The following is a 27,526-nucleotide window of genomic DNA, read 5'->3' as shown; positions in this document are numbered from 1 at the left end:
TGCTGGTATGATAGATTGAATTTATATAGTTTAAAACTAATTTATGTTATTTGTAATAATTGTTACTTAATGGGAAAATATTTTTCCCTGGAGTATCGAAGTATCGAAAGTATCGAACTGAAAAAACAATACAGAATCGAGTATTGAAAGTGTGGTATCGTCCCACCTCTTATCTAAACGACTAAAGATGAAGTTTCGTTGCACGAATTAACACAGGATTCTGTGTTAGTCATGATAACTTTGTGTGGATCATTTTCGGCCAACTCAACTTTCCTTTTTTTTCTCATTTTGTAAATTCATCTTGTGTTTCTCCAAGTGTTTTTTTTAAATTGGAAGTAGTTTTAGATTTCCCCCAACGAGAAAATTTAACGTCACATACTTGACAAATCGCATTATCGGAATTTGCAGAATCAATCACAAAATGCTTCCACACTTCGCTCAACATATTCGTAAGGAAACTTGCTAATCACATAAAAATTAATGCTTATTTACATAAAAATTAACATTAATTTATTATCATTCTCAAGTGGACGTATCACTATCTGAAACAAAAACCGTTTGTTTTGTACTGCTAAGCATATGCAATTAAACCACACATCTACATAACCTAAGATTCACGTCTTCGTAGCCAGAGCAATTGTTCGAACAATTGCTACCAACCACAGTATCAATAATTCTTGGTATTTTAGCAGTAAATGTATTTATTATATTTCGAAGAGGTATGAAAACTGGTAAAATATTTTATGCCATTACTACATGACCAAAAATGTTTCTACGAATCGATAATCTAAAACAGTCTGACTAAAATCAATGATTATCAGAGAAGTTGCAAACACGGTTTCTGGCATTTTGTTTATCACTGTGCACTGTAGTGTAAAGACGAAATCGGTTAACGAGTGGCTGCCAGAAATTTTACCGTTAATGGGTAATATGTTCATGAGTGGTGCAAAAATAAAAGCTTCAAATTGTGCCTAAAAACAAATGTTTTTCGTGGCAGGGCATCTGCTTATCCAGAAGTTTCCGAGTTTTTGTAGGTAACAAAACTCATTGTTTTTGTGTTTCGACAATGGAAATGGAGACGTGAATTACCTTTTCGTTTAAGAAACGAAAGGGAAAAATAGCGACCACCTTTATTTTGCGTAAGTCCCAGCATAGGCCCTACATGTTTGAAAATAAAATTAATATTCTTCAATTGCATTTGTTTAGGATATTTTTTCAGCTGAAACGTAGGCTAATACTCAGTAATAATTTTTTTATAAATAATTTTTGTACTTTGACTTGTGTATAACATTGACCCAAGTTTTAGATATTGTTTATTTGGGGAAATATGACTGTGTTATATATGCGTCTAGTCAGTCATAACCCCACTCAACGAGTCGTTAAATAATTGTATCTGACAGATTTGAATGTTGTGAAATGATTTTTTTTTGCTACATGTGGGAATCGACTTTTATCACCAATTCTCGATTATTGATTATTAAAGTAGAATTGGTAGGTATCGATGAAATTAGGAATCAGTTTTCCCATCCCTAGTTAAAATTTTCCGTAATACTTTTGGATGTGTAAACATTGTAGCTCTCGTTATACTGCATTTGGTAGGAGTAATCTCATTAATGGAACGAAAGTCGAATGAATGAAAATTTGAGTTAAATTTTGTTTTTTAATTCAGTTTAATTTCATGAGTTGACCAGCTTCTGTGTGTTAAATGTTGTATTAACCTGCATTTTGGAATTTCATGGTGCATTGGCATGTTTCAGTTTTGTATTTGTCTTTTTGGGATCCACCATAAATCTTGTCCCTAAATATAAATAGAGTAGCTATTTTAGGTTTAGTTTGATACTTAATACTATCTATTCAACATAATATCACAGGTATCTAGTTATCAAACATGGAGTATCTCACTGTCATTTTGATATGTAATAAGCAAGATAAAACTTAGCACTAAATAGATCTAATATTCACTGGAAAATGCTGATATTTATTATAGAAAGCTTGAACATTTTCAGAGATGATTTCCGCATGATTTAAGTAGACATTCAAACATAAATAAATAAATAAGTAAATAAAATATCTCTAACTATCTATGTATAGATTTAATGTACAGCTATTTAACTAAAGTGAGATGTGAAAAAAGCAAAAAACAAAATTCAAGTTAGCAAAAGGCTGCTATGTGTGCTGTGTTTTCCAGTTTGGGCTGATATTCGCGGCAGCCCAGAAGAACATCGGACCAGCGGGCGTGACCGTGGTCATAGTCCGGGACGATCTCCTGGGCAAAGCAATGGGGATCTGCCCCAGTGTCTTTAACTTCACAATCACTGCGAAGGAGAATTCCATCTACAACACGCCACCTACCTTTGTGTATGTCCTCGTCTATTTATATACCATATTTACCCAAAAATAACATGAATGAATATAATGCGACCCCAAATGTTTAATGGGTTTATGAAAAATACTTTTTGGAGTGGAAATCACAATTTAAATACACAGAAATTAAAAATTATTTAAATTAGTAATTTTTTACAATATTTATGAGAGATTTTTTGGTGACATTTTTATAAGTAGTGGCCTTTTTTAAAATCAGAAACAAGGAGCATTTAGAAAAAAAAAATTAGTTTTGTGGCTGTAGTTCAAAAGCCATTGGTCAGAAAGCAAAGAAAGCTGTGATTTAGAGTGGTTGCGTGGGATGGTGTAAGGGAAGCTAGCAGCCACAGTGAAGATACATAGAAGGAAGTGGAAGCATTCCAGCGACAAACTCCATTTGAACCCTCTCTCTCCCTCCCCTTCAGGGCATTCCAAAAGTGTTATCCTGTCTCAACTTCACCCTTGCTATCCCCCCTGTCCTCCTCTCAATGTTCACAAAGCCACAAACAAGAGCAGACTAAATTGTCATAAGGGTGCTGTTACATGGGACTCTGAACTATTTCAGGTAAACATGTTCAACTTTTGTGTGCAGTTATACAGTCTGAACATGTTTCATTGGAGGCCATTTCTCATTCAACCTAAACAGGTTGGCAATTTAGTTCAGAGTGACATCTCTTCTACATAAGCTTCTGAATGGCTGTTGGGTGTTGAGAGTATATACAGTCCTTTGCGAAAAATGCAAGATGGAGAATGTCCCTGGCACAAGTTCGTGTAGTATTTTACCAAGTGCAACAAAAATATCAGCAGCTAAATATTTCCCTCAGGTATTTCAAAGCCAATAAATGGATCCTCATCTTCAGATCGTAGTTCATCAATTTCTGGAGACATCTCTTGGTTAGCGGCCATGTCCTCACTCTCAACTGTAATCTTACCAGCACTGCTTCTAGTATCTGTAGGTAGAGTTAATTTTTCTTCACATATAACATATAACATTTCTTGACACTGTTATCTTTCTTGTCACAGGATCATATAGTCTGTAATTGGTTGATTCTCCATCATATCCAACAAAGATCATTTTCTTGCTTTTTGCTGCCAATTTATCCCTACATTGTGCTGGTACCAATACATATGCCTCACTTCCAAAAATTTGAGCATGTTTTAGTGAGGGCCTTTTCCCTGTCCATTTCTCATATGGTGTTTCAGAGGAGCCAGAGGCTGGTGTTCAATTCAAGAGATAAACAGCTATGTTTACTGCCTCGGCCCATAGGTACTGAGCCACATTCCTGCAGTGCATCATAGATCTTGCACTAGGGATGGGTCGGTACCGGTTCTCGGTTCCTACGGTTCTCAGCATTTTAACCGGCACCGAGAACCGCAGCTAAAATGTTGGTGCCGGTACCGGCACCGGCAGTATAGCAAAACCCTTTACGAAAATATTCAAAATATTCATCTCTAACTATAAAATAAATTACACGTGAAAATATTTAATGTTCTCGTCACATCTGTAAACAAAGTACGTTTTACAATCAAAACATAACAGTTGAAGGTGCCATAGATATAGTTCATAGATGTGTGCAATTCTATAACGTGCCTCAGCAGAGATGTGAGAACAGAAAGACGCCATGTTTGTTTCAATTAGTTTTTAAAAATAGGCAGTTAATTGAGTCGTTGACATGTAAGTAAGGGTGACTGGTGTATAAAAAACAATTAAAAGTGCAAAATTCCACAGAATATTTGTTTAATAGAATTAATGATTGATTTAAAAAAATTTCGTAATAATTTTCTGCATTCTAAAATTTAATGCGTTTTGTGCAGTGCTTTGGAGTTTAACTTCACTGCATCTGTAGCCATCTAGCGTAATGGCTAGTAACTTTCTCTTTTAGGTAAACGGGATTGTTTTGAAGGGGGAAGTTTTTTTTTTTATTAAAGTGGTGTATGGATGTGTAGAAATATTTTACTATTGGCTGGTCAAATTAAATGCTTGTTGACACTTGTAAAGTATAATTATTCTGGCCAAAAAAAACAAATTGTGTAAGAAATGGCATCAGAAGTGTGGCAGTAATTTACTGTTGACTGTGCAAACAAACTGAATTCAATGTAGGCAATAAGTTTGATGGACAATTTAATATTTTAATTCTTTGAAAGTTCACCATCATTGTATTTATTTCCATTATTGTAACATTTTATTTTTATTCCTATGTTTTAAAGGAGAGTGTATGTAGATTTCTTGAGGTAATTACTAGATTAAATATAGTAAATTTTAGTTTTATTAAGTTTTCTCTATATTATTTCAAATGTATTTTTTTATTAATACATATTACATTTTAAATAGGTTGGTGTGTTTACTGTAGCTTGAAACAGTAAATTGTTGAAGATGTAAGTCTGGATACAGGCTTTTTAGTGCTTTTTTTGTAGCCAAAACAATGAATAGTTTATTACTTATAACACCTCATAATAATGTGTGAATAATATTTATTTTATTTTTTAAGTCAGAACCAACAACCGAGAACCAATTTTTAAGAACCGGTACTGAACCGAGAACCGGGAAAAAACAGGAATTGACCCATCATCACTAGTACATACCATAGTGTCCAATGTACAACTCAATCGTGCAGCCTCTCCAGACGGGAACCAGGGGTAGACACTCGTGCTTACGTCTCCCCATCAGGATCACCTGTAGTCCGTGTAGTTGCTCTGCAACCATACTGCCAATGACGCAGAAATCCTCTGAAGTAAATTAAATACATTGTTCACCATATGTCACTCCTAAATGTCTCGTAAATAAATATATACAACATCTTGCTATTCTTCTATTCTTCTAATCTAATTTTCTTCTCTTCCTGCTTCCCTAACCTGACTAAACAACAACAAAAAAAGCTGTTTGAGTAAGGTTTCAGTTATTATCCTTTAGAAATTGTAAACATAAACTTAAAATTATTAACCTCATTAATATCTCACTATAACAATAACATAATGTTACCATGACAACCTATTTCAAACATATTATCAATGCCAACATTTCATAACTTATCTTTACACAACTTAAATAATTTCATAAACAAACACAGGTCATTAAACATAATTATCATTTACATAACACAGAACAATAACATAAATTACACTTCACTTTGGTTGTGCAATTGCATCCTTTTCTTTTTAAATTTTTTTTTTGAAGTTATACTTCTAATGCGACTTCCAACAAGGTTGTGTTAAACGTTTAACGCTACCATGGAGGGGGTAACCATGGAGGGGGTATGAAAGCACTGTCTGTTTGTACGCGGTGTTCTACAAAACTACTATACAAATTTTAATGGGGTTTTCAAGTTAACTTGAGCGTAGCAGAGAAAGAAATATAAGCTTTATTTCATCAAAATCGGCTCAAGGAAAGAAAAGAAATCTTAATTTTATGACATAAAATATAATCATTATAAGAAGCCATTAAGTTTTGCTATTGTAAGGAACTAAGTAGAGAGTAAGAAAAAAATAAAGATCCCGACAGTTTGTAGTGTCGCCATATTTGTTTCAATTTTCAATACCCTTTTTGTATATTACAATTTAAATTGCAGAAAAAAATCATGCTTCATAGACACATAAATAGTGAGTGTGTGTCATTTCTCTATGTCCACGAGGTCTCACCGCGTCAATTTTCTCCTTGGAGCGAACCTGTCCGCTTACTTAAATAAACAGCTTTTATCGTTGAATGATTTCATGATTTATTTCATGAAAATCTGCTCTCATAAAAAAGTTAGTTTTATAGACATTCAATAGGTCTCTCTCTTTCTCTCTGAAAATCAGTCTATGAATCGGTTCAAAATTATTTCCTTTATTTTTTTAGTTTGATTTGATACAATATGATTTCACTAAAAATCAATTTGTACCCCTTCCTATTTTCATTTACACATTACTAAGTTTCAGTTCTTCCGCGTGCGGAGGGACTCCACGCACTATTTTTGCATGCAATTAAAATCTATTTTTTAATGATGTCAAAGAAGTACAACTTCTCACGCGCGTACCTAAGTACACGCACCCATTTTTTTTTTTTTTTTGGAACACAAATATAGCTTCAAATCTTTCATGTACCATAATATTTCAATATATTATAAACATTTGGCAATAAGAAAATAACATTTCCCTGTATGTACACTATGAATTATATTTATAATAAAACATCTCCCAAATAAAACATATACATGTTAATACACCTTTTCTTCACTACAAACAATAATGCAATTATTTAAAATTCAAACAATTAATTAGTACCTGAGTTTTTTCTTATTCTTTTAAAGGGCGTTGCAGTATGTTTTTTACTTTTATGGCTGTATACCGTGTTAACGGTTGGTTAGGTTAGGTACCTACGTAATTAATATTGTAAAATTGTGAGAAATGGTTGTTTGGTTAGGTAATAGTTAATATTTAAATTAGGTTATTGCTGAACAACAATTAATTATATTTTACAGTATTTCAAATGTATCTAATCTAACCAACTCTTAAAATGGGGAACTACTGGTTAACTACTTGCAATATTGCAATTCCCTTTTACAGAATGATTAGAAAAAAATGTCAGGAACATTGTTGGGACTAGTTTCATGAATCATTTGCTAAGTTTTACATTTGTTCTTACATTTGAAGTTCATCCATAACAGCTCTACATATAAATTTTTCTTTCTGGTTTTGTGACAAAACTGATCAAAGAACAACTGTGATCAGCAGTTCATTGGTGTCTCGTGGGAACTTACGAACTTTTTTGTCGCCAGAGATCTTTCTATCTGTCTTTTGGTCACATTTTAGTTCAGTTGTAGGTCGAACAAACTGTGGAAAATTCCATTCTGCAATTCCATTTGGCCAATGCTTGACCATTTCAACTCTTGCTCCCATTCAGTACAGAAACATTGCTTGTACAAAGATCTCTCCAGTGAAGCCTTTTGTTTTCTCTCCATCACAAATTGGCAAACTCACAAAAGTGCTAAACCCAATCCATAATACAACTTTAAAGAACATAGCATTAATAAACAGCAAACAGTTAAAATATTGAGTAAGAGCGTAATTCACTGTACCAAAAACATTAACCCCACTGCCATAGTCATAGATAATGCTATAATTTGAGAGTATTTGCATGGAATGATGCCCTTCAAGTAAATGTTATTAGTTGCCTGTGTTGGTTTTCTTCTTGAGGAACAAGTGCTCTTCAGCGGCGTACATCGGCAATGTCCCAGTGGTCGGTGTTTGTTCCCAGGATCTACGTGATGAGCCGCGTGTTCGAGTGGATCAGGGCCCGGGGTGGCCTGCAGCGGATGGAGAGGAGCGCGGTCGAGAAGAGCAAGCTGCTGTACGATGCTATCGAGGCCTCGCGGGGGTTCTATGTCTGCCCCGTGGAGGGGCGGTCCCGCAGCCGCATGAATGTCCCGTTTCGCGTGGGCGGGCAGCCGGCGGATGAGGCGCTGGAGAGGAGGTTCCTCGACGGGGCCCAGGCACGGGGCTTGTTGCAGCTGAAGGGACACAGGCGAGTCCCAGGGGCAAAGAGGCGGGGGCTGAGGACTTCAACTGCTGGAGGAAACAGGGTCTTGTTGGGTAAAACAAAGCTGTCAGTGGAAATAAAAAAAAGTCTGGATTCGAAGTTGCCTGGAAAACAAGGAAGCATTAGAGAGTTGTGGTGGCAGGGAATTGTCAAAGTATTACAAGCTTTTAGAAAAGAAAAATAAAGGTAACTCCTATTCTACCTGGGGGACAAGGACATGTTGAAGAATTCCAAGCCAGAAAGGAGTGGGAGTTTTCATGGGTTTCAAGTTTTTGAGGACGAAAGCAATTTTTTGAGGTTTTAATTGGTTCTCAGGTGGTTTCCATAAGTCACTCCAGCAATTGCTAAGAAGGTTCCCAATGACAGTTCTGAGACAGTTCCTTTTCCAGTTTTTCTTTCATTGTATTTGTTGTGAGTGTCCACTTATCACAGATTTTCTGATGTGACTTGAAGCAAATTAAAAAAAAAAAATTATAAAAGAGAAGGTCAAAATCTGTAAACTACTAACTATTTTCCACATAATTTTTTTTTGTAATTTTGTTTTCAGGTTGGTTGGAGGCATTCGTGCATCACTTTACAACGCAATTACCATTGAAGAAGCTCAAGTATTGGCAGATTACATGAAGTCATTTTATCAGGAGAACTCCTAATAGCAGATCTGTTTGTCATGTGAAACAATTCAAAAGCATTGATGTTTGTTATTCTTTAACTTTGAAGTTTTACTACTCATTGGCATAATTTTAATGCCAATTTTTTTGGTGACGTTTACTTTACGTCATTGCTCGTAACCTTCATTTTGTGACCAGTTTTGTTTTAGGATCATTTTGACTTTTTAACGCATTGTGCAAGATTAAAACTTGTAGTCACTCACAGTAGAGAATATGCCACCGGTTATAGTTTTAGCAATGAAATTTCTTTATTTTCTAAAAGTTTTTTTCTAAATTTAATTTTTTTAATTTCAAATAACTTGATCAATGAGATTATTTTTGATATGTTAGGAGTTTCATCCTTCAACTCATTCTGACCTGTGACCAAACGTGTAAGGGCACCTGCAGGCTAAGATATTTACTGTAAATATTAATTCCAATAGAGGTTACTTTTAGAACATATCTAATATGTATATTATTCTCACAATGAAATTTTTTTTGTATTCTTTTGTTTACATATTATTGTGCCATAAGATTGTTATTGGGGAATTTTATATTTTACATTCCAGGCTATTACATTTTACAATTTTTATTACGCTTTTTATAACAATGTGAATGGTGATTATATATAAATTTTATCTTTGAGTAAATGATTTTATTTAAAAATTGTTGAGTTTAATTTACTATTCCAAAAAAAGTAAAGAATTAAATAATTACTTATCTTTAAAAATATTTTTTTCTGAATTACGAAGTATTGAATCACTTCATTGATTTAAGTACAATAGTTCCAAGTAGGGATGGGCGTGTCGATTCTTCGGTGCTTCGATTTCACCAATTCTGCCAGGAATCGGAACCGTCGATTCTTCCGCCAAGTTTCAAGGAATCGTATTGTATTTAGTATGGTACTAAGCACTCTTAATAATTTAGAAAAAAAAAAGTTTTTTTCCTGAATGAAACCAGCGATTCCTGCTAAAGTTACCATTTTTTTCCGGCCAGAATATTGTCACAATATTTACGTAACTCACCTTGCACTTTGATTTCAAAATTCGGTAAATTACGTAATAGTTATCTTATATCACTTTATACTGGTTGCAGTTTCAGCTTATACAATTACATTATAAAAGTCGCTAGGATCAAATGAAATATTTGTTTTCCAAACTCTAGAATCATAACCGTATTTTAACTTATTTCGTGTTGAATTCCACAATATGTAAAGAAAGGAAAAGAAACAAATTACGAATACATCATCTCATCTAGCCGAGTCCGCCATACTTTAACGTTGTAAACAGCTAACAGAGCGTGCAACACAACAAAAGCAATACTATCTATCGTAATTTCTTTTGTTTGAAGTTTTAAAATGGTTAAAATTGGGTTAAAACACGTAATACATCACAGTATTTTTATTTAATATAATAATATATTTAACTAGTATGTCTGATTAATTAACTTTTTTTCGTTTGCTTCGCACATAGATGGTACATTTTGACGCGGCTGAGCACTTTCTGCATGAGATGAAACACGAAAGCCTCCATATTATCGAATACTTTATGTTGTAACCTCACTTTTGTTTCTATTAACACGCGTGGTTTCAATTACTATTTTTCAAGAGATCAGGTAGTTTATTTCTACTATAGTATAGTACACGTATTTCTGTGCTGTATATAACTCGTTTTTGCAGATACACATGTGAAACGGTGTATTAGAAATAAAAAATCATGCCTGAAGTGTGGAAACATTTTACAATCTACCCGTTCGATGACAAATTTGCAGCATGCAATTGTAACACGAAAATATCTCGTGGGCCAACAAAAACCACAACCAACCTGTTAAAACATTTTCGGACTCAACATAAATATCTTGCTTTGGGGGACTCCAGTGATGTTCATAATGTACCATAAGATTTTATTTTTGATTTATATACTGTTTTAATTTTTCAGTTTGTTTTGTTAATACACCTGAATTCTCATTTCTAGAAATTGATGAAATTATAACCGTGTATTGCTTATGAATTAATTAGCATAATACAAGCAGCTGAGTTCTCATTAGAATTGCATTTAAACTTTGTTTTGAAATAGAAGTTTGTTTGGAATCATGAAATATTGTATTTTTCCTTTTTTAAGTTCTTTAATGATTAGGTACATGTCAATTTTTTTTGGTGGAATCGGTATCGGAATCAAACCTGGAATCGAAGCATTTTTGGAATCTGAATCGGAATCTATAAAATATGGATTCGACCCATCTCTAGTTCCAAGTCATTTAAATACATGCAGAACATTGTGAACTAACCATATTCCAGTTCCCATGATTATCTGCAGTATCTGCCATGGTGTTGCATTGTCTCTTCCACCATTTGGCACACTGTGATTCTTCGCTACATTGTCTGGTTTGTATGACAGTTGGAAATGTTTAAAATGCTATGGGAACAGTGTACTCTCCTGATCTCCACAGGTTGCGTAAGACTTGTTGACCATGAGCAGAAATGTGCGGCTAGGTACCAGACAATAGCGATAACGATTCTTCAGCAAGATTTGACATATGCATTACTTCAATGTCAAGTGCAGACTGCCGCCTCACACCTGCCATCTCTGTAGACGAAGGCTGGACATGAAATGAACAGTGATACATCAGCTTCCAGAGTGCACCATAGCCATAGTAATAAATTGCTCAGCCCAAATCTGTAACTAATTACTGGAAGTGCAGCCAGTGTTGCACCGACACAGCCTTAACACTTGAATGGTTTTTCTTTTCAGAGCTATTCAGATAAGCAAGTTGCTTCAGCACTTAAAGCAGCAGCTTTATTTCATAAGTATCAGCGGATAGATGCAAACCGATTCATTTAACGATTGTGTATGTCAACTATGTGGAATGATCAGTGCTGCAAAACATAAGTTATAGTCAATACTTGTGTGGTTCTCATGTGGAGTTGGAGTGTGAACAAAATATGATCGCTTATACACCACCTTGAGAATAATGCCTTCAAAAGAATTCTTCATTGTGATTTTTGTGCATTCCTATAGGTTTGTAGATGGGCAGCTTTTGGTACATGTTTCATGTCAGTGCCTTTCTCGTGACTGCTAAAAAGGCCAGAAATCAGTGAGTAACTTTATTGTTTTTCTGCTTCAACACAGATGGAACAGGTGTGATATGGTACTTTTGGGTGCAGCTATAACAGATACCTGTTCTAAAACCCAAAGATTTCATTAAACGTGCAGCGGAATGTTTTATAACGTGTGATAGTGTTACGTATTTGTAGGGCCATGCAATTGTCGCGATCACGAAAAAACAATGAAAACAGATTTTCCTACGAAATTATAGTTTTCGTTTTACGGATTCACCCGCTAAAAACACGAACATATGCTTTAACCCCTGTGTTAGAACAGACAATGCCTACTAGAACCATCTTGATATGAAAATAAAATGCAATTTGTTTTATCACTGTAAACACGGCAAAAATAAACAGTACCTGCTTACTTAAATAACTGTACTGAACTTTCTGCCATAAATTCTTGCGGTACTGGATGATTTTTATAATCCAAAAGGTATTTCCCCCCCCCCCCCCCCCCCCCCACCACCACCAAAAGATACGTTAATAAAACGTTGCCGACTGAGACATTTTTTTAAGCTCAGATAACTGTTGCATATATATATAACACATACAAAAAAATTAAATGGAACTGTTCATGAGGTGAAGGTGGTGATATATTTTACTGACAAAATCACGCGCCATCTTCTTGTTCATGTTGCAAACAAGACCATAGGCTCAAATACCTTTTAGTTAAGATCAAGGAAGCCTACAGCTCACAAGAAAGAGCAGCACACAAACAGTTTCAAGGGTTAATCTGACGTTTTCTGATCGCTTGTGAAAGGAAACACTAAACACCATATTGCAAAGATAGATAGGTATATTGTATATATATATCTTACGGTCATAAGAGTATTATAAAAAACGCAAACATAATCTAACCCACCTTTAATTTTAGATATGGTAACTTAATAATACTTTCCCAACCCTCCCGGAAATAAACAAAGAACTATTTTATTACACTGAACCAACCTAACCTTTCACTTCGGTAACCTTCGAAATAAGCTGTGGTATGGTACCTGTGATATGAAGGATATCATCTAATACAGCCAAATGATTTCAAGAAGGCAATATCACCACCATTCCAAAATGGCGCTGTTGCGAGAGAGTATAATACAAATACCACAACACATTTTTAGTGTAATAATTCCAATGCATTGTTCCGCACATGTGAAAGTATGTTATAATGTCAATCATTGTTAGTTCAAAATTTCTAACATTACATGAACGTGTGAAATAATTTAAAAATAATGGATTTTTTTATATTTTGATGAAGGTAGTAAAATAATTATGTGCAAGTACATATTGCAATAGTCGTGTGGAGTGGCTGCAGAAAGACACTTGCAAGAAGTGTGTTCTGGGAGAGTCCCATAAACGGAAGAAAGAAGCACATTTGAAAACGTATTCAACCCCGTAGCAGTTGAGCTTTTTTAGTGCAATTGATCACGGGCAGAGCAGTAAGGAAAACATAAGAATTTATTGTGGACTTCACGAACATGTGAGATGCCAACATACCACAGGAAAAGACAGATAATAACTCTGTCCATGCTTAGCTCCAAAAATATTTACCTGGTAAGTAGACCCAGTTATACATTTAATGTTTAACTTGGGTAAGACTCAAATATTAAAATATTTACCTTAGTCGAAACTATTCTTACTATAAAAATGATTTTTTATAGAAAATTAAGTGTTGCAGCTTTACATTTATTTGTTTTTTAATTACAGGTGTTAGAGATATATATATCTACCTAAAATTGGTGAGGCCACTACTGACATGGTAAAGAAAGCAGTGGAAAACCAGAAAGTTGCTCTTCTAGTTTATGAAACTACAGACAATAAGGGACAATGTGTTTTCATTATTTTAATTCGTGTTCTTTCAAGTACCAGTGACCAAAAGTTGTTTGTGGGTGGTGAAAAGAACTGGACAGTGCAAAAGGCACAAAATGCTCCAGTGCAATTGTATCAATTGTTTCACAACTTAACATAAAATTTGAAAATATAGTTGCTGTGATGAGTGACTCTGCAAAATATATGACCAATTGTGTAGACACTTTAAAGGTTATATTTTGTGAGAAAATGGTTCATGTTCAGTGCTGGGTGCACCAACTAAATCTCATCGCAAGTTTGTGGAGCCCCTCTCAGAGCTAAATACATGTGTTAGTAATGACAAACATGTATTTTTGAATTCAAGGAAACAAAAGTAGGTACAGATTTTCCACACTTCTGAAACATAAGTACCCAGAACAAGAAAAATATGTCAAAATATTCCCAGCACCAGTTATGACTAGGTGGTCCTGGTTCCATTTCGTTGCATATACTGCAGAAAACATTAATGATCTAATTCAATTTCTCAACGGAGAAGATAGTGGTGTTTTGACGGACTATTTTAAGTACTTGAGTGACCAGCTTGCAGTAATTCTGTGGTCTGCTGATTTTCTCATGGACTCAGAAAACATCCTGGAGCTTGAAGGTTGTAGTTACTCTTTAAGTCATAAACTCTTTTTCAAGTTGTATGACTTAGAGAATAACTTCTTATTGGTTGCTGCCCTTTCAAAACTCCCTTCAGCTGTCAAGCATAGTTGGTGAAAAATGAATTGAAGAGCTTAGGAGTGAAGTGTCTCGCCAAGCTACAAAATCTCAGGGAAAAAGACATTGCTAAAGAGTTCTTTAGCACTGTTGGGAAAAACTGTTTACTGCTCGAAACATTGTGAGCAATAATGTTGATGAAAAGCTGTTTGAAACTGCTAACCATCTTCCTCTTATCAACTCTGGTACAAAGAAGGAATTTGTAGAAGATTATCTTGCACTTCAGATGAAAGTTTCCAATGATTTGAAAGAAGGACTCACTGCTGACATCTGCCAGATTTTGCAAGGATTGCAAAGTGAACACGGCAACATTGTGTCACAAACTTTAGCATTGCTGTAGATACCAGATTCAAATGTTGACAGTGAAAGAGCATTTTCGTCGTATGGCCAGATATTTTCTGAGCTGCAAACTGGTTTCAAAATCCAAAACATTGTAATTATGATTTTCTGTATATTTCAATGGACATTCTTAATTGTATCAATAGGTATCTTGAATTTGTTTTGCAACATATATTTTTGATTTACTGCAAGCCATGTGCACTGAAGTGACTTAAAAATAAATACAATACCTATACATTCTATATAAAATTTTTGTTCTTTTATTATGCTATTCTAATGTCAATAAAGTGAATACATACATATTTTTGTAAAAATTTCAATGAGAAAATAGTTTTGAAAAAAAGCCTTTTTTGCTGATAATATTTATTACAGATTTTTGACACCACTATACAGTTTTTTTATGACATTTTATACCGCTTTTTTCTCTTTATAATGATGAATTTCCTCATTTTTACTTACCACTTTCGGGTGGCCTTAATTTTTAGCCAATACTATTATTTGTGTCAGTAGTAACTCTAGCTTGGTGTAGGTCTTTTAACACCATTAAATTTGTTGGATATTTTAATAGAATGGATTGCCGACACCTGTTGGTGCTCCGATGCTTGCACAAACCTTAATGCCGCTTCGCTGCCTCACAGAGGCAAGTTAGTGTGCAAACGACACCGAGTGTAGTGCAGGTAGTGCAGAGCGTGCACATTACATAGTGCCATGCTGTTGGTGCGAATAGTGGCTGCAGGGGCGAAGCCAGGGGGGGGGGGAGTTTAGGGTTTCTAATCCCCCCCCCCCCCTTAAGCACCCTTTTTTTTCTTATCTGAAAGCAGGTTAGCTAAAAGCCTGGGTGTCTTACTGCTATCACCGGCCACTGCACTGTAGGGGAAGAGTAAGCGAGCCCTACTGATTCTCCTTCCCTTCCCTTACCCCTGACGCGAGCAGAAGCTATAAGGTTGTGACGCTGTGACGGGTCCCAAGTTTTCAAATATCTCACGCCTATTGTATTTAACCAGCGCGGTAATTATAAGCAGGTGGGTGACTGGGTAACTCTTCAAGCTAAAGCTAATTGTTTCGAGGAATAGGCCAGTTCTGCCGAAACCCAACCATTTTTATTCCTTTTTTTTTTTGTATTGTCGAGCTTCGAGCATGATTTTGAGTGGACGTGGACAAGGCACTTCAATTGATTAAAATATCTTTAATTAATTTCTTACTTCATCACTCAAAACAATTTTTTTATTAAAAAATAAATAATAAAATTTTTATCATTACAATATTTAAAGATAAGTACTGAAAAATGCTCAAATAGCACTATTTTACACCTTAAAATCCAAATTTTTCACCTTAAAATCCAAATTTTTCCGGGGTGGGGGGGGGGGGAGACCCCCGCTTTATTAGGGAGGGGGGGGGGGTACCATGCTTCTTAATCCTGGCTACGCTACTGAGAGGCTGTAGTAAATAATGATGTAATTGTAGCGGTCGGGCTCGCTGTTACTTTCAAACTCTGCGCGTCGTGGATTCGTCCCCTCCCTCCTTCCCCCTCCTAGTGTGTGTTTGCTTGCTCCTCGCCTTCCCTCCTCGGGTTGGCGCATGTGCGCTGTGCCGCACCTAATCTATTTAAACGGCTGTCAAAGTGTAATTCGGTCTTGTCTTGTTAAATTTGTTGGCTGGTCTCTTTCGGTAGCTCGAGTAGCTGCATTGTCTTTGTAATCCAGCATGTAGTCAGTAAGGCTTAATTTGTACGACATGCGAGAGCGACCTCGGGGGGGGGGGGGGGGGGGGTGAATGTAAGTGTTGTTCTGTTTTGCGAGTGAGGCGGTGGCCCTTGCCCTAATGTAAGCTTATGTAAATTCTTGTCTTTTTTTGTTTAAATTCCCTTTCGGTCGCCACCTAGAAGATTACGTTTGGATTTACTTAAATAATTTAACTTCACTTTCAACATTTTCTTTGTAACTGTTCTCCCCTGAGACGTCGACGTACGTAAAACGCCACATTGCTTATTTTAGAATGTAACTTGTGCGCATTATGTAGTAGGTTATCCCTACAAAACGAATTTGTTGTAATCTTGCTGTTTTCAACGCGTCTACCTTGTGTGGACATAACGCCCCCTTTTGATGGTCCGTAATGGGACCGCACACTGTTTCGCCGGCGTAACTTGTAACTTATTCTTTATTTTTTGTGGCCTTGATAATGGCGCGTTTACTTGAAATATTCGTTGTGTTCATTGTCAATTTAAATGAATTCTGAATATGAAACGTCATTGTTAACCTAATTGGTTTTCCTGTCCCACTGTTATTGTTCACAAGTTCATCAGTATTATTCTTTTTTTTGGCCTAATTAAATGCCAATTTAATAATCTGATATGTTATTATGTCATCAAATACCATACCTCAGTCGTTGCCATGTTATGGCCTCCCTCCTCGTCTCTAAGCAATTAAGCTTTCATAATGGTTGGCTAACCTGGGAGTTACCAAGATGGTGAGGGTCTATACACATGTATGTAGTACGAGATGATTGGAAACAAAACCAAACAGTGAAATAAAGAACAATACATGGCGCAGTCGGTAGGATTAATATGACGAATATATCTTAGATGTACGCGAACCAACAGTGTTCATCATTTGTTTGCATGTATATTAGTAATAAATAGTGTCGGCCTGTAGTGTCATTTGTATACAACATGGCGGCCGGTTCCAACACACCAGAAAAATTGTCGCTTTGCGGCAATTTAAGTGATAATTGGAAGAAATTTAACCAAGCATTCAACATTTACTTAGAAGCATCGGACTTGGTTTTACAGTTAGAATCACGTAAAATCACGATCTTCCTCAACATTGTGGGTGAAGAGGCTTTAGATGTCTACAATACCTTCACTTTCACTGATGAGGAGGTTAAGAATAAATCGTTGGCAAATGTACTCAAGAAGTTCCAAACGCATTGTAACCCCAAGAAAAATATATTTCTTGTTCTACAACAGAAGTCAAAGAAACATGAACCATTTGACACATTTTTAATGGATTTAAAGACACTAGTGCGTGACTGTGAGTTCAAAGATGCTGACGACCTACTCCGAGACCGCGTTGTATTCGGGAAGCTAGATCGCCAGACCCAAGAAAAAGTTGTCAAAACTGGCGGGGCTTCTTTGGAAGACACAGTTCAACAGTTTCGAACTGCGGAGGTTACAACTGCCCAGGCCAACCAGATACTGCAACCTAGTCAAAATAACCCGGATCACATCAGCATTGACGAAGCAAAATACAAACAGAACAATACTCAGAGGGCGCCCAAACAGCCAAGCATGTCACATCATAATGAAGAGAGTATCTGTACACGGTGTGGCTACCGTCATATAAGAGACCCATCAAAATTCCCTGCTCGCTCTAAGTCATGTTCTGTGTGTGGCAAGCAAAATCACTTTGCTAAAGTGTGTCGTGTTCGCCCCTGTGAAACCAGGTCTACACATCGTGCAGTCACTGAGATAAAACAAGATACAAATCCCGGCTTTGATTTAATCTATGACGACTATTGTGATTTTATTGCCAGTGTAAATAACAGAAGTGTTTCACTTGTAAGTTGGACAGAAACTTTCCTTATAGACAGTGTAATCAGTGTACAGTTCAAATCGGATTCGGGTGTATGTGTAAATATTTTCCTCTAAGAACATTCGCCTTGGTGCAGCAGGTGGGAAATGGCGCAAAGCTACAACAAGGATCAATTTCCCTCGCTGCATACAACTCTAAAAGTTTGTGATTGTTGATAAGGTCTCTGTACCTATCCTGGGCATTGGAACCTGTGACCATCTGGGTTTGCTGCAAAACAATGTGATTGGTGAAGTACATGGACCAACTAAGCAAAGCATTGTCGTGGCATACAAGGATGTGTTTGCAGGCATTGGTAAGTTTTAAAATGAATACAAAATTAAGCTAAAGGATAATTGCATTCCAACTTCAAGCCCCCCACATAGACTTCCAAATAAAATCAGAGACAAACTGAAAAATGAGTTGGACAGGCTATGTCAACTTGGCATTATAACAAAATGTACACATCCAACAGAATGGGTAAACCAGCTAGTCATTGTAGAAAAACCTAATGGCTCCTTAAGGCTGTGTCTAGATCTGGCAGACTTAAATAAGGCTGTTGTCAGAGAATATTATGAAATTCCCACTGCAAGAGATGTAATTGCAAGGATAGGAAATGCTTAATGTTTTAGTGTCTTAGACCTCAAGGACTCATTCTGGCACATTAGCCTTGATGAGAAGAGTGCGAAGTACAGTACTTTTTTGACTGTATTTGGCTGCTACCAATTCAGGGGATTACTGTTTGGCCTGAACATATCATCAGAGGTGTTTCAAAAGTACAATACAGAGACATTTGGTGACATAGAGGGTGTCATGATTTACGTTGATGACCTACTTATCTTTTCTGAAGACGAACCAACTCATGACAGAATTCTGCTCGAAGTGTTGGATAGAGCCAGAAAATTTAATGTCAAATTCAACTTGCAGAAGTTCCAGCATAAAGTGAATAAAGTTAAATATGTTGGCCACACTTTCAGTGGTGAGGGGGTCGGCTCAGATAATGACAAAATTTCAGTGATTCTTAATTATGACACACCTAAATGCAAACTAAACCTTCAGCGTTTTCTGGGATTAGTGAACTATGTTAGAGATTTCATTCCACAGTTCTCTGAGGTCACCGCTCCTCTGAGACACCTGTTACGGAAGGATAGTGAATTTGTCTGGAATCCTAGTGTGCATGGTGCTTGCATTGAAAGATTGACAACTATATTAGTCACAGAGCCACTCTTGCAAATATTTGACGATGCAAAAGAAATTGTAATCCAAACCGATAGTAGCAAAAAAGGCATAGGCTGTGTCCTCCTCCAAGACAGCAAGCCAATGTGCTATGCATAAAAGTGCCTCTCGCCAACAGAAGTAAATTATGGACAAATCGACAAAGAGTTTTTAGCAATTTTATTTGCTTGCAACAAGTTCCATCAATACATATATGGATGCGAGGTTATCGTTCAAACAGATCATCAGCCACTGTTGTCAATAATGAAGAAAGACATTCACAAAATTCTATCCAAAAGGCTTAAATCCATTAAACTTAAGCTCAGCATATACAAGCTTAAGTTAGAATATGTCCCTGGCTCAAAATTGTTTGTGGCTGATGCCCTGAGTAGGGCTTGCTTGAAGGCTGCAGTGAATGACGTTGACGTGTCCCTAAACGAAGTAGTGCACACAATCAATATGTCAGATGAAAGAAAAAGGATCTTTCAACAAGAAACAGACAAGAAAGCTGTCTTAAAGGAATTGAACAAATTATTTTTGAGGGGTTGGCCAACTTCTAAAACTAAGGTACCAGATATTGCTAAGATGTATTACAAGCTGAGAAATGACATTACACTAGAGGATGGATTAGTGTTTCTAGGGGACAGAATTGTTGTGCCTGTTTCTCTGAGAGGATTTGTGTTGCAAAATCTCCACCAATCCCATTTTGGGGTGACCAAAACGAAGGCCAGAGGTAAAAACCCTCTTCTACTGGCCAGGCATGGATGTGGATATTGAAAACTGCATAGCCAAATGTAGCTTGTGTGAAAGATTTAGTGCCCGGAACCCGAAAGAACCAATGATCTTGCAGGGACCACAGATACTGCCATTCTACAAGATTTCATGTTACATTTTAGAATTTGACTCCCGTTCTTATCTTGTCCTGTGAGATTATTACTCCAAGTGGATAGAGTTATTGCCACTGCGGTCTGTTTTAGTCACGTTTTTAGTGAGAGAATACATTAGTTATACAGCACAATCTTGTAGGCTACATATCTTTACTTATCACTTGCTAGCCACATATAACACGGGAGACCACACACTGTGATGGCGACATACCGCCTTCAGTTGTTACCCACTACACAGGGTTGCCAACTCTAACATAGATAACATCTACAACACCTTCCCTCTTCTAGATTAACTCTTGACAAATCACTTTTTCAATTTTAACATAAAAATACTACTTACACATAGAACACTGCACAGAATAAACCCTTCAACACAGAGTACACATAGGATACAATAACACATCATACTGATAGACAAATGCAGAGACTTATAACACCTTCCCTGTCAGAGGCTAGTTACATGTCACTATTCACAGATCCAATCTCTTCACTTGCTTGACCACCCTTCCACTTTTGCTACGGTACACTGTCCTGTGCCTGGCTCAAAACTTCGGAAGTCTGATTCCAGTGGGGACGAGCATGAAGGTGGACCCAGCTCCTCCCTACCATGATGCAACTCTGCGTCGCCTGACTGGATTCCTGAATCAACTTCCATCAGCACCGGAGTGGCCACTTTTGGCTGCTCAGACACTTTAGACTTCCGAATGTGGACGATGTTTCGACGAACTGTTTTACCTCTTGACATGCGAATCCAATATGAGCGGGGGGATGAATGCTGCCCTATTATCACACCAGGCTCCCAGATGGCAGAACTGCTTGTTCTAACAACTACCCGGTCCCCCCTGACGAACTGCACCTCCTGTCGTCGAGCTGTTCTATCATGAAAACCCTTCATCCGTTGGTCCTTGGAGACAAGAGCCCGAACCACATGACGAGGCTGGATGACCTTAGTTTCAGGGAATTGTATGACACAGGTAATTTGGTTCTGAGTCATCTATTGAAAAGCAACTGAGCTGGGGACCAGTCCAAACCAGGATGGGGAGTTGTCCTGTATACTCGAAGCATCTCTCTATAGTCAGTTACTTGGCTTTTCCGCAGAAAAACTCACTTTAACCCCCATCTCTGCCAGCCCATTGCTGCGTGCATAATGGGGACTGATAGTACACAACTCTATTTCATGCTGAGCGAAGAATTGACGGCACTCATGAGAGCTAAAGGGATTATTGTCTGCCCACAAAAGTCTTGGGAAACCATGAGTGGCAAAAACAGTTTGCATAGCTTGAATCACAGCAGTAGAATATTTTGCCGAGAGTTCACAAATATCGATCCACTTAGAGTATTTATCCATGAGAACTGGTAATGTTTTCCCGCAAATTCAAAGATGTCTTCACCAACTTGTTCATATGGGAGATTTGAAGTGGGATGTGGATACAACGGCTGCGTGAAATTGGCTGGGTGGAAGATTTTACAAATCGAACATTGTTGGATGAAAGTATCAATATCTGATGACATTGAAGGCCAATAAAATAACTGGCGGCCTTTGAATTTGGTTTTGGTTTCCCCACAATGGCCTTCATGAAGTAATTCGAGTACGTATTTCCGCAGGAATAAGGGAACCACTACTTTGTCACCAAGAATACAATGCACCCTTCTAGGCACAGATCGTCCATTTTGTAATAATGCTTACCGTCTTTAGGCAATAGATCATATGCTGGCCAACCTGACTTACAAAATTTGGATACTAGACTCAATGAGGGATCTTTACTCGTTTCCGATTGGAACTGGGTCAGATGCTGTTTGGACATGGGCAGGTTTTTGCTAACCGAGTGAACTACCTCCATCATTGCTAGGTCTTCAGGTACTTTGTCCAGAAGATAGGCTCGTGACAAGTGATCTGCAAAATACATGAACTTGCCCGGTAGGTAGATTACATCCAGGTGATACTTGAGCAGCTTTAGGCGTACCCTCTGAAGCCGTGCTGAGCCAATTTGACGAATAGACTTGGTCATTACGTTAACAAGGGGCTTGTGATCAGACTGAACTTGCACAGTTTTACCATAAATATAGTAATGAAATTTGGAGGCAGCAAATGAGACAGCCAACAGTTCTTTTTCAATTTGGGAGTAGTTTCTTTCTGAGTCAGTCAGTGACCTGGAAGCAATATGAACAGGTTGAAAACCATTCGGGCCTTGTTGAAAGAGAGTCGCTCCCAAACCATTCTGCTATGCATCACACTGAACTATAAGATTACATGATGGGTCAAATGTTGCAAGGACTGGTGCGCTAGAAACTAATGACTTAAGATGAGCAAAAGCTGCATCATGACATGGCAACCAGGCCCATTCCACATCGGACTTCAGGAGGTCGTACAAAGGGCTACAAATACTGGCCATGTTAGGGACATAAGAACGGACATAATTGAACATACCTAAAACTTTTTGGACTTCTTTGCGAGAACTGGGTGCAGGGAGACTGGTTAAAGCTCGAACTCTCTCTGGATGTGGTGACATTCCCTCCGCAGAAAATATATGACCAACATAGCAAACCTGCGAAACTTTGTACTGCAGCTTGTCAGCATTAAATTTTATCCCTAGATGTGCAGCACGCTCAACAACCTGTCGCGTACACTCATCATGTTCTGTTTCAGTTCGTCCGGTGCACAAAATATCATCAAAAAAATCACCACACCTGGGATGTCACCGAAGTTCTCTTCAATAAACTTCTGAAAGGTCTCTGGCGCATTGGTAATGCCATATGGCATGCTCAGGTAGCGGTAACAACCAATGGGGGTGGAGAAGCAGTACTTCAGAGATGAATCTTCGTCCAACCCCTCCTTGAGATCAAACACTGTGTAGGAGCTCTTGCCAGTCAGCTTCTCCAACATCTCTTCGAGTGTAGGGATTGCGTGATAGTCCTTCACAATGACATTAAGTTCCGCTGGATCCAAACAAAGTCTTAGTTTGCCAGTAGACTTTTCAATGAGAACGAGGTTGCTTACCCAGGATTTGGGATCAAGTTTATGCACTTTACATACGACCCCTTTCTGCACCAGTCAATCTAGCTCCTCTTTTAAAGCCCCTTTGCTAGCTCGGGGTACTCGTCGTGGAGGTTTGCACACAGGCTGGCTAGCATCCCTTATATGTATTTTGCATACTTGTTGAAAGCAGCCATTACCCGAGAATACTTCAAAATAATTCTTAACAAAGCTGTCTTTAGCAACTTCAGTAGTAGAGTGAACTCTTTTAACCTGGTTAAAGTAAACACAGGACTGCAGTCCCAGCTGTGGGGTGCTATCAGAATCAATAATAAATAACTGTGTGTAGCGTTCGTGTCCCTTGACAGAACACAGTAACTAAACGACTCCCATAACGGGAAGAACAGTGCCACCCCTAACTTCAATTTTAAGAGCCGTTAATCTAACTTTAAACTGCTGATTTACTTTCTTGAATAACTTGAGAGGCAGGATATTGACCTCAGACCCTGGGTCTAGTTTTATGTCAATGGGCTTGCCTTCAATCAACACTTGCTCCCTCCACTCATTAGGATTCGAAGTTTTAGAACTACGAGGGCTTACAAAATGAATGACTACAGTATCACAATACAACGATTCATTGGAGGAATGTTCTACTTTCACCTCCCACACTCTGCGAACTTTACACGACACAGCAAAGTGGTTTAAGATACCACATTTGGCACACTTTTTCCCATAGGTGGGTCACTGCCTGGGTTTGTGCTTGGTTTGGCACTTGGGACATGTGTACTCACCATTGCTACTGGCTGCAGGGTGAATATTGGGCCTAGGTTTTGCTAATTGTCCCTTTCTTGTTGCTAAGAAATCGACCAGTGCCCTTATACCATCCTGAAAGCAAGTCTTGGCCTGAATTTCTTTGGCTTGCTGTTGACTCTGTTCAACCAGCCGATAGTGTGTCACTACTTTCACCAATGTTGTATGCTCCATTCGCAATAGCGCCTCTCGAGACGTTGAATCCCTGATTCCCTGAACAATATAGTCTATCAGCATGTTTTCGTCTTGTGCTACAGGATGATCATAACCGCATGGTTTCACTAGCCGACGACAGTCCATCAGGAAATGGTCGAAATTCTCACCCTCATGCTGTACACGCTGGTGAAAAAAGAATCGGTCGTAGAGAGGATTGGTTTTGGGCGCTACAAATGTTCTATAAGCATCTTTCACTTTACTAAACACTAACTTGTCCGCTGCAGGAATGTCAAATGTTTCAAACATAGACCGTCCTTGCGAATCAAGCATGTTCTTCAGAAGGGCAATCTTCACCTTGTCAGGGCACTCATCCTGACCCGTGGCGATCAAGTTATTTTCTAAGTCGCCCTCTAAAATTTCCCAGGCCTCACGTGCAGTAGAGCTCTGCAAATCAACACTCTCTGGAAGTTTCACAATATTAAGGCTGTGCATCGCAAATGTCAGTCACTGAGGAGCTCGTTACACTGACGTCGTCCAGCCGAAGACCAACCCAAAGCCCGACCTGTAACCGACAGTATCCGACCCCGCTAACGGAACGCACCCCTAGCCATGGCCCACCCAAGTCAAGCGAGCCTTCGATGTCAAGGTAGAATCAAGGGCCTTATCTAATTAGTTAAACACCTCGACCACTGTCCATGAATAATCAAACATAATTTAATAATAACCACACTAGTAATTAAAACCCCCGCCTAAGGGAAGTGCGACGCAGGAGTGCCCGAGTCACTCACGTGTGAACTTACATTAACAAAGTTTGTGAGTGTCCCTTTGCGACCTTCAGCCTTAATTAATTATAGTGTTGTTTTAACGTAAATATTACATCCCTGTTTTTTATGTGTAACTAGCCACTGGAGCAGTCAACAAGTGACGAACAGTCTCTGGTGTGACTTTTATTATTTAAACTTAATTTACGTAAATTTGTTAACCATAATTCTTAAAGAGTATCTGCAAATTACATTAATCATTAATAATTAATGTGTGAATTTAGAGCTGCTCTCAGCTTCTTGTTATTAAAATAATTTCCAAATAGCGGAACTTTAGCAACTTTGGCGCGAGAGAACGCTGAGACCTTCCCTCGCGCCAAGGCCAGATGCCAGTACCGAGCGACTTGCAGACCGGGGCGGACGTGCGTTCTACGGGGAGCCATCATCCTTTGTCAACACCGAACAGTACTTCTGGTAAATATAGCAATTCAAACCAAATCATTTTCCTTTGTTACGTTAATTCCCCATGCGTCTCCGGTCCTTTTACGTGGTAGGGCCTAACCCAGCAGCTCAAGTTTTAAACTCTCCGCAGGAGACATTACGCGGGGCAGTCCACTTTACAGCACGGGCCGACTCACGTTAACAGTGAACTTTTGCTAAGGTCGAGTGCACAGGCACCGTCGACAACTACGAGTAAACTTTAGGTCTAGTTTAACTGCGGGCCGCGATTCCCATGAGTGAATCCAGACACCGCCCAGTTAACCATTTTCGGGATTTCCGTCTCCAATCAATCTCCCCCTCAACCTCGACTGGCGTGAGGGCTTAACATAGTGACAGTGCGTCAGAGCACTTATAGTAAACTAACTGTAACTTTGTAAGTTAATTCTTTGTGCGATGTACCAGTGTAGCGCAAGTGTAATTTGTGACTGTAACAATTCATCTAATTAAACGGCCACTCCGCACCCCCCTGTGCGCGACGTGCCAACAACCACCTATACCTCGAGTTCGTGTCTGTTATTGAATTGAGCATCCCTACACCAGCTAAAGGTCCCGCCAATCACAAACTCCGCCGACGGTCCTAGCGCGCCACACAGGGGCAACGCACCCACAAGACCCACAATTGGTTAGCCGATGAGCTAGCCTGGCGCCCTCCTGGAACGTAATTTCAATCAGAGCCAATTTCCCGCTAGGATACATGCCTGGTCTCGAACACGAGAACCCGGACGACAGCAACACTAATAATCCGAGACACATCCACAACACACAATCTCGTATTCCACACACAAATTCTCTGTGTAGAATGTGTGGATAGCGCGACCAACCATGCTTGCAGGTTAATAAATCGCAAACAAACATCCCCGTGAAGAATTATACATGAATAGGTTACATGAAAAATCCACGAGACTGCGCCATGTTTTATTCCCTTTTATAGTGAGAGAATACATTAATTATACAACGCAATCTTGTAGGCTACATATCTTTACTTATCACCTGCTAGCCACATACAACACACACTGTGATGGCGACATACCGCCTTCAGTTGTTACCCACTACACAGGGTTGCCAACTCTAACATAGATAACATCTACAACACAGTCAAAAGATGCACATAACATTGTGAAGGTTCTAAAAATAATTTTCACTACCCATGGTATACCGAGTATTATGGTAACTGACATGCCTTTCAACTCTCAGCACTTCAGGGAGTTTAGTGAAAAGTATGGTTTCAAGATGCAAACTTCCAGCCCATACTTTCCTAGAAGCAATGGCTTGGCTGAATGCGCGGTAGGCATATGTAAGATCATGCTGAAGAAATGCAAACAGAGTCTACTTGACTTACACATCATGCTGTTGGAGTACTGCAACACCCCAGTGATGGGCTCGAATGCTAGCCCAGCTCAGCTTCTGTTCAGCAGAAGAACACGGACCCAGCTACCGATACGTGACACATTGCTAAAACCCGGAGTCGTGCACAACTTCAGTGATGTGCAGTCACGGAAGGACACCCACAACAAAACATATTATGATAAAAATGCTCAAACTAGAAACTTGGATCTTGAAAACGGTGACAATGTTGTTTACTGGGATAAGAGTGTTTGGAAACCAGCAAAGGTGGTTGGAGAAGAAGGAAGCCCACGCTCCATGTTAATTCAAGATGAACAAGGAAAAATAAAGAGGAGAACAAACATCATTTAAAGAAGTCCTTGGTGAGCAGGGAGTACCAGCAGAAAGAACGACAACAGAACTCAAATATGTACAACCAATGCTATTGGTCAGACAAACGTAGTGTGATGAGGATGAACCCAGAGCAGACTGTTCAAGGTAGTGGAAGGGGCAGCGAAGTGGAAGAGGAATCCAGTGTCGGGAGTGAACAGGAAGAGGGGTTCAAAGGATTTGGACCTGAACATAGGGAGACAGCAGGAGTGAGAATAGATCGGGATCCGTTTGTTGAGTCGGCACACCGACCAAAGAGGATGACCAAGACACCGCATTACCTTGAGGACTACAGACTGAATGAACTTCTTCACAGTGATGTTAAATGTATTAATCTAAAAGAAATCTTAGTTTTGTGTAAAGGGAGATGTAGTAAGTAATCATGTAATTGTTGGCTAACCTGGGAGTTACCA

General features: G+C 38.4%; 2 protein-coding genes across 5 annotated transcripts in view; both read left to right on the top strand.

Annotated features, from left to right (window-relative positions):
• LOC134527780 (probable phosphoserine aminotransferase) overlaps nt 1–9,189 on the top strand; it is a 44,985-nt gene extending 35,796 nt beyond the window's left edge. For both annotated transcript variants that reach the window (XM_063360720.1, XM_063360721.1), the window contains exons 6-8: nt 2,189–2,358; nt 7,595–7,861; nt 8,424–9,189. In XM_063360720.1, coding sequence (XP_063216790.1) covers nt 2,189–2,358; nt 7,595–7,861; nt 8,424–8,526 — 540 coding nt within the window. In that variant the 3' untranslated portion in view covers nt 8,527–9,189. The remainder of the gene's footprint in view (nt 1–2,188; nt 2,359–7,594; nt 7,862–8,423) is intronic.
• LOC134527781 (solute carrier family 35 member E1 homolog) overlaps nt 1–27,526 on the top strand; it is a 308,654-nt gene that overhangs the window by 44,088 nt on the left and 237,040 nt on the right. The window lies entirely within an intron of this gene.

This window comes from Bacillus rossius, chromosome 1 (assembly GCF_032445375.1).
Source record: "Bacillus rossius redtenbacheri isolate Brsri chromosome 1, Brsri_v3, whole genome shotgun sequence".
NCBI classification, from domain to species: Eukaryota; Metazoa; Arthropoda; class Insecta; order Phasmatodea; family Bacillidae; genus Bacillus; species Bacillus rossius.
This window is presented reverse-complemented; position numbering and strand designations above follow the sequence as displayed.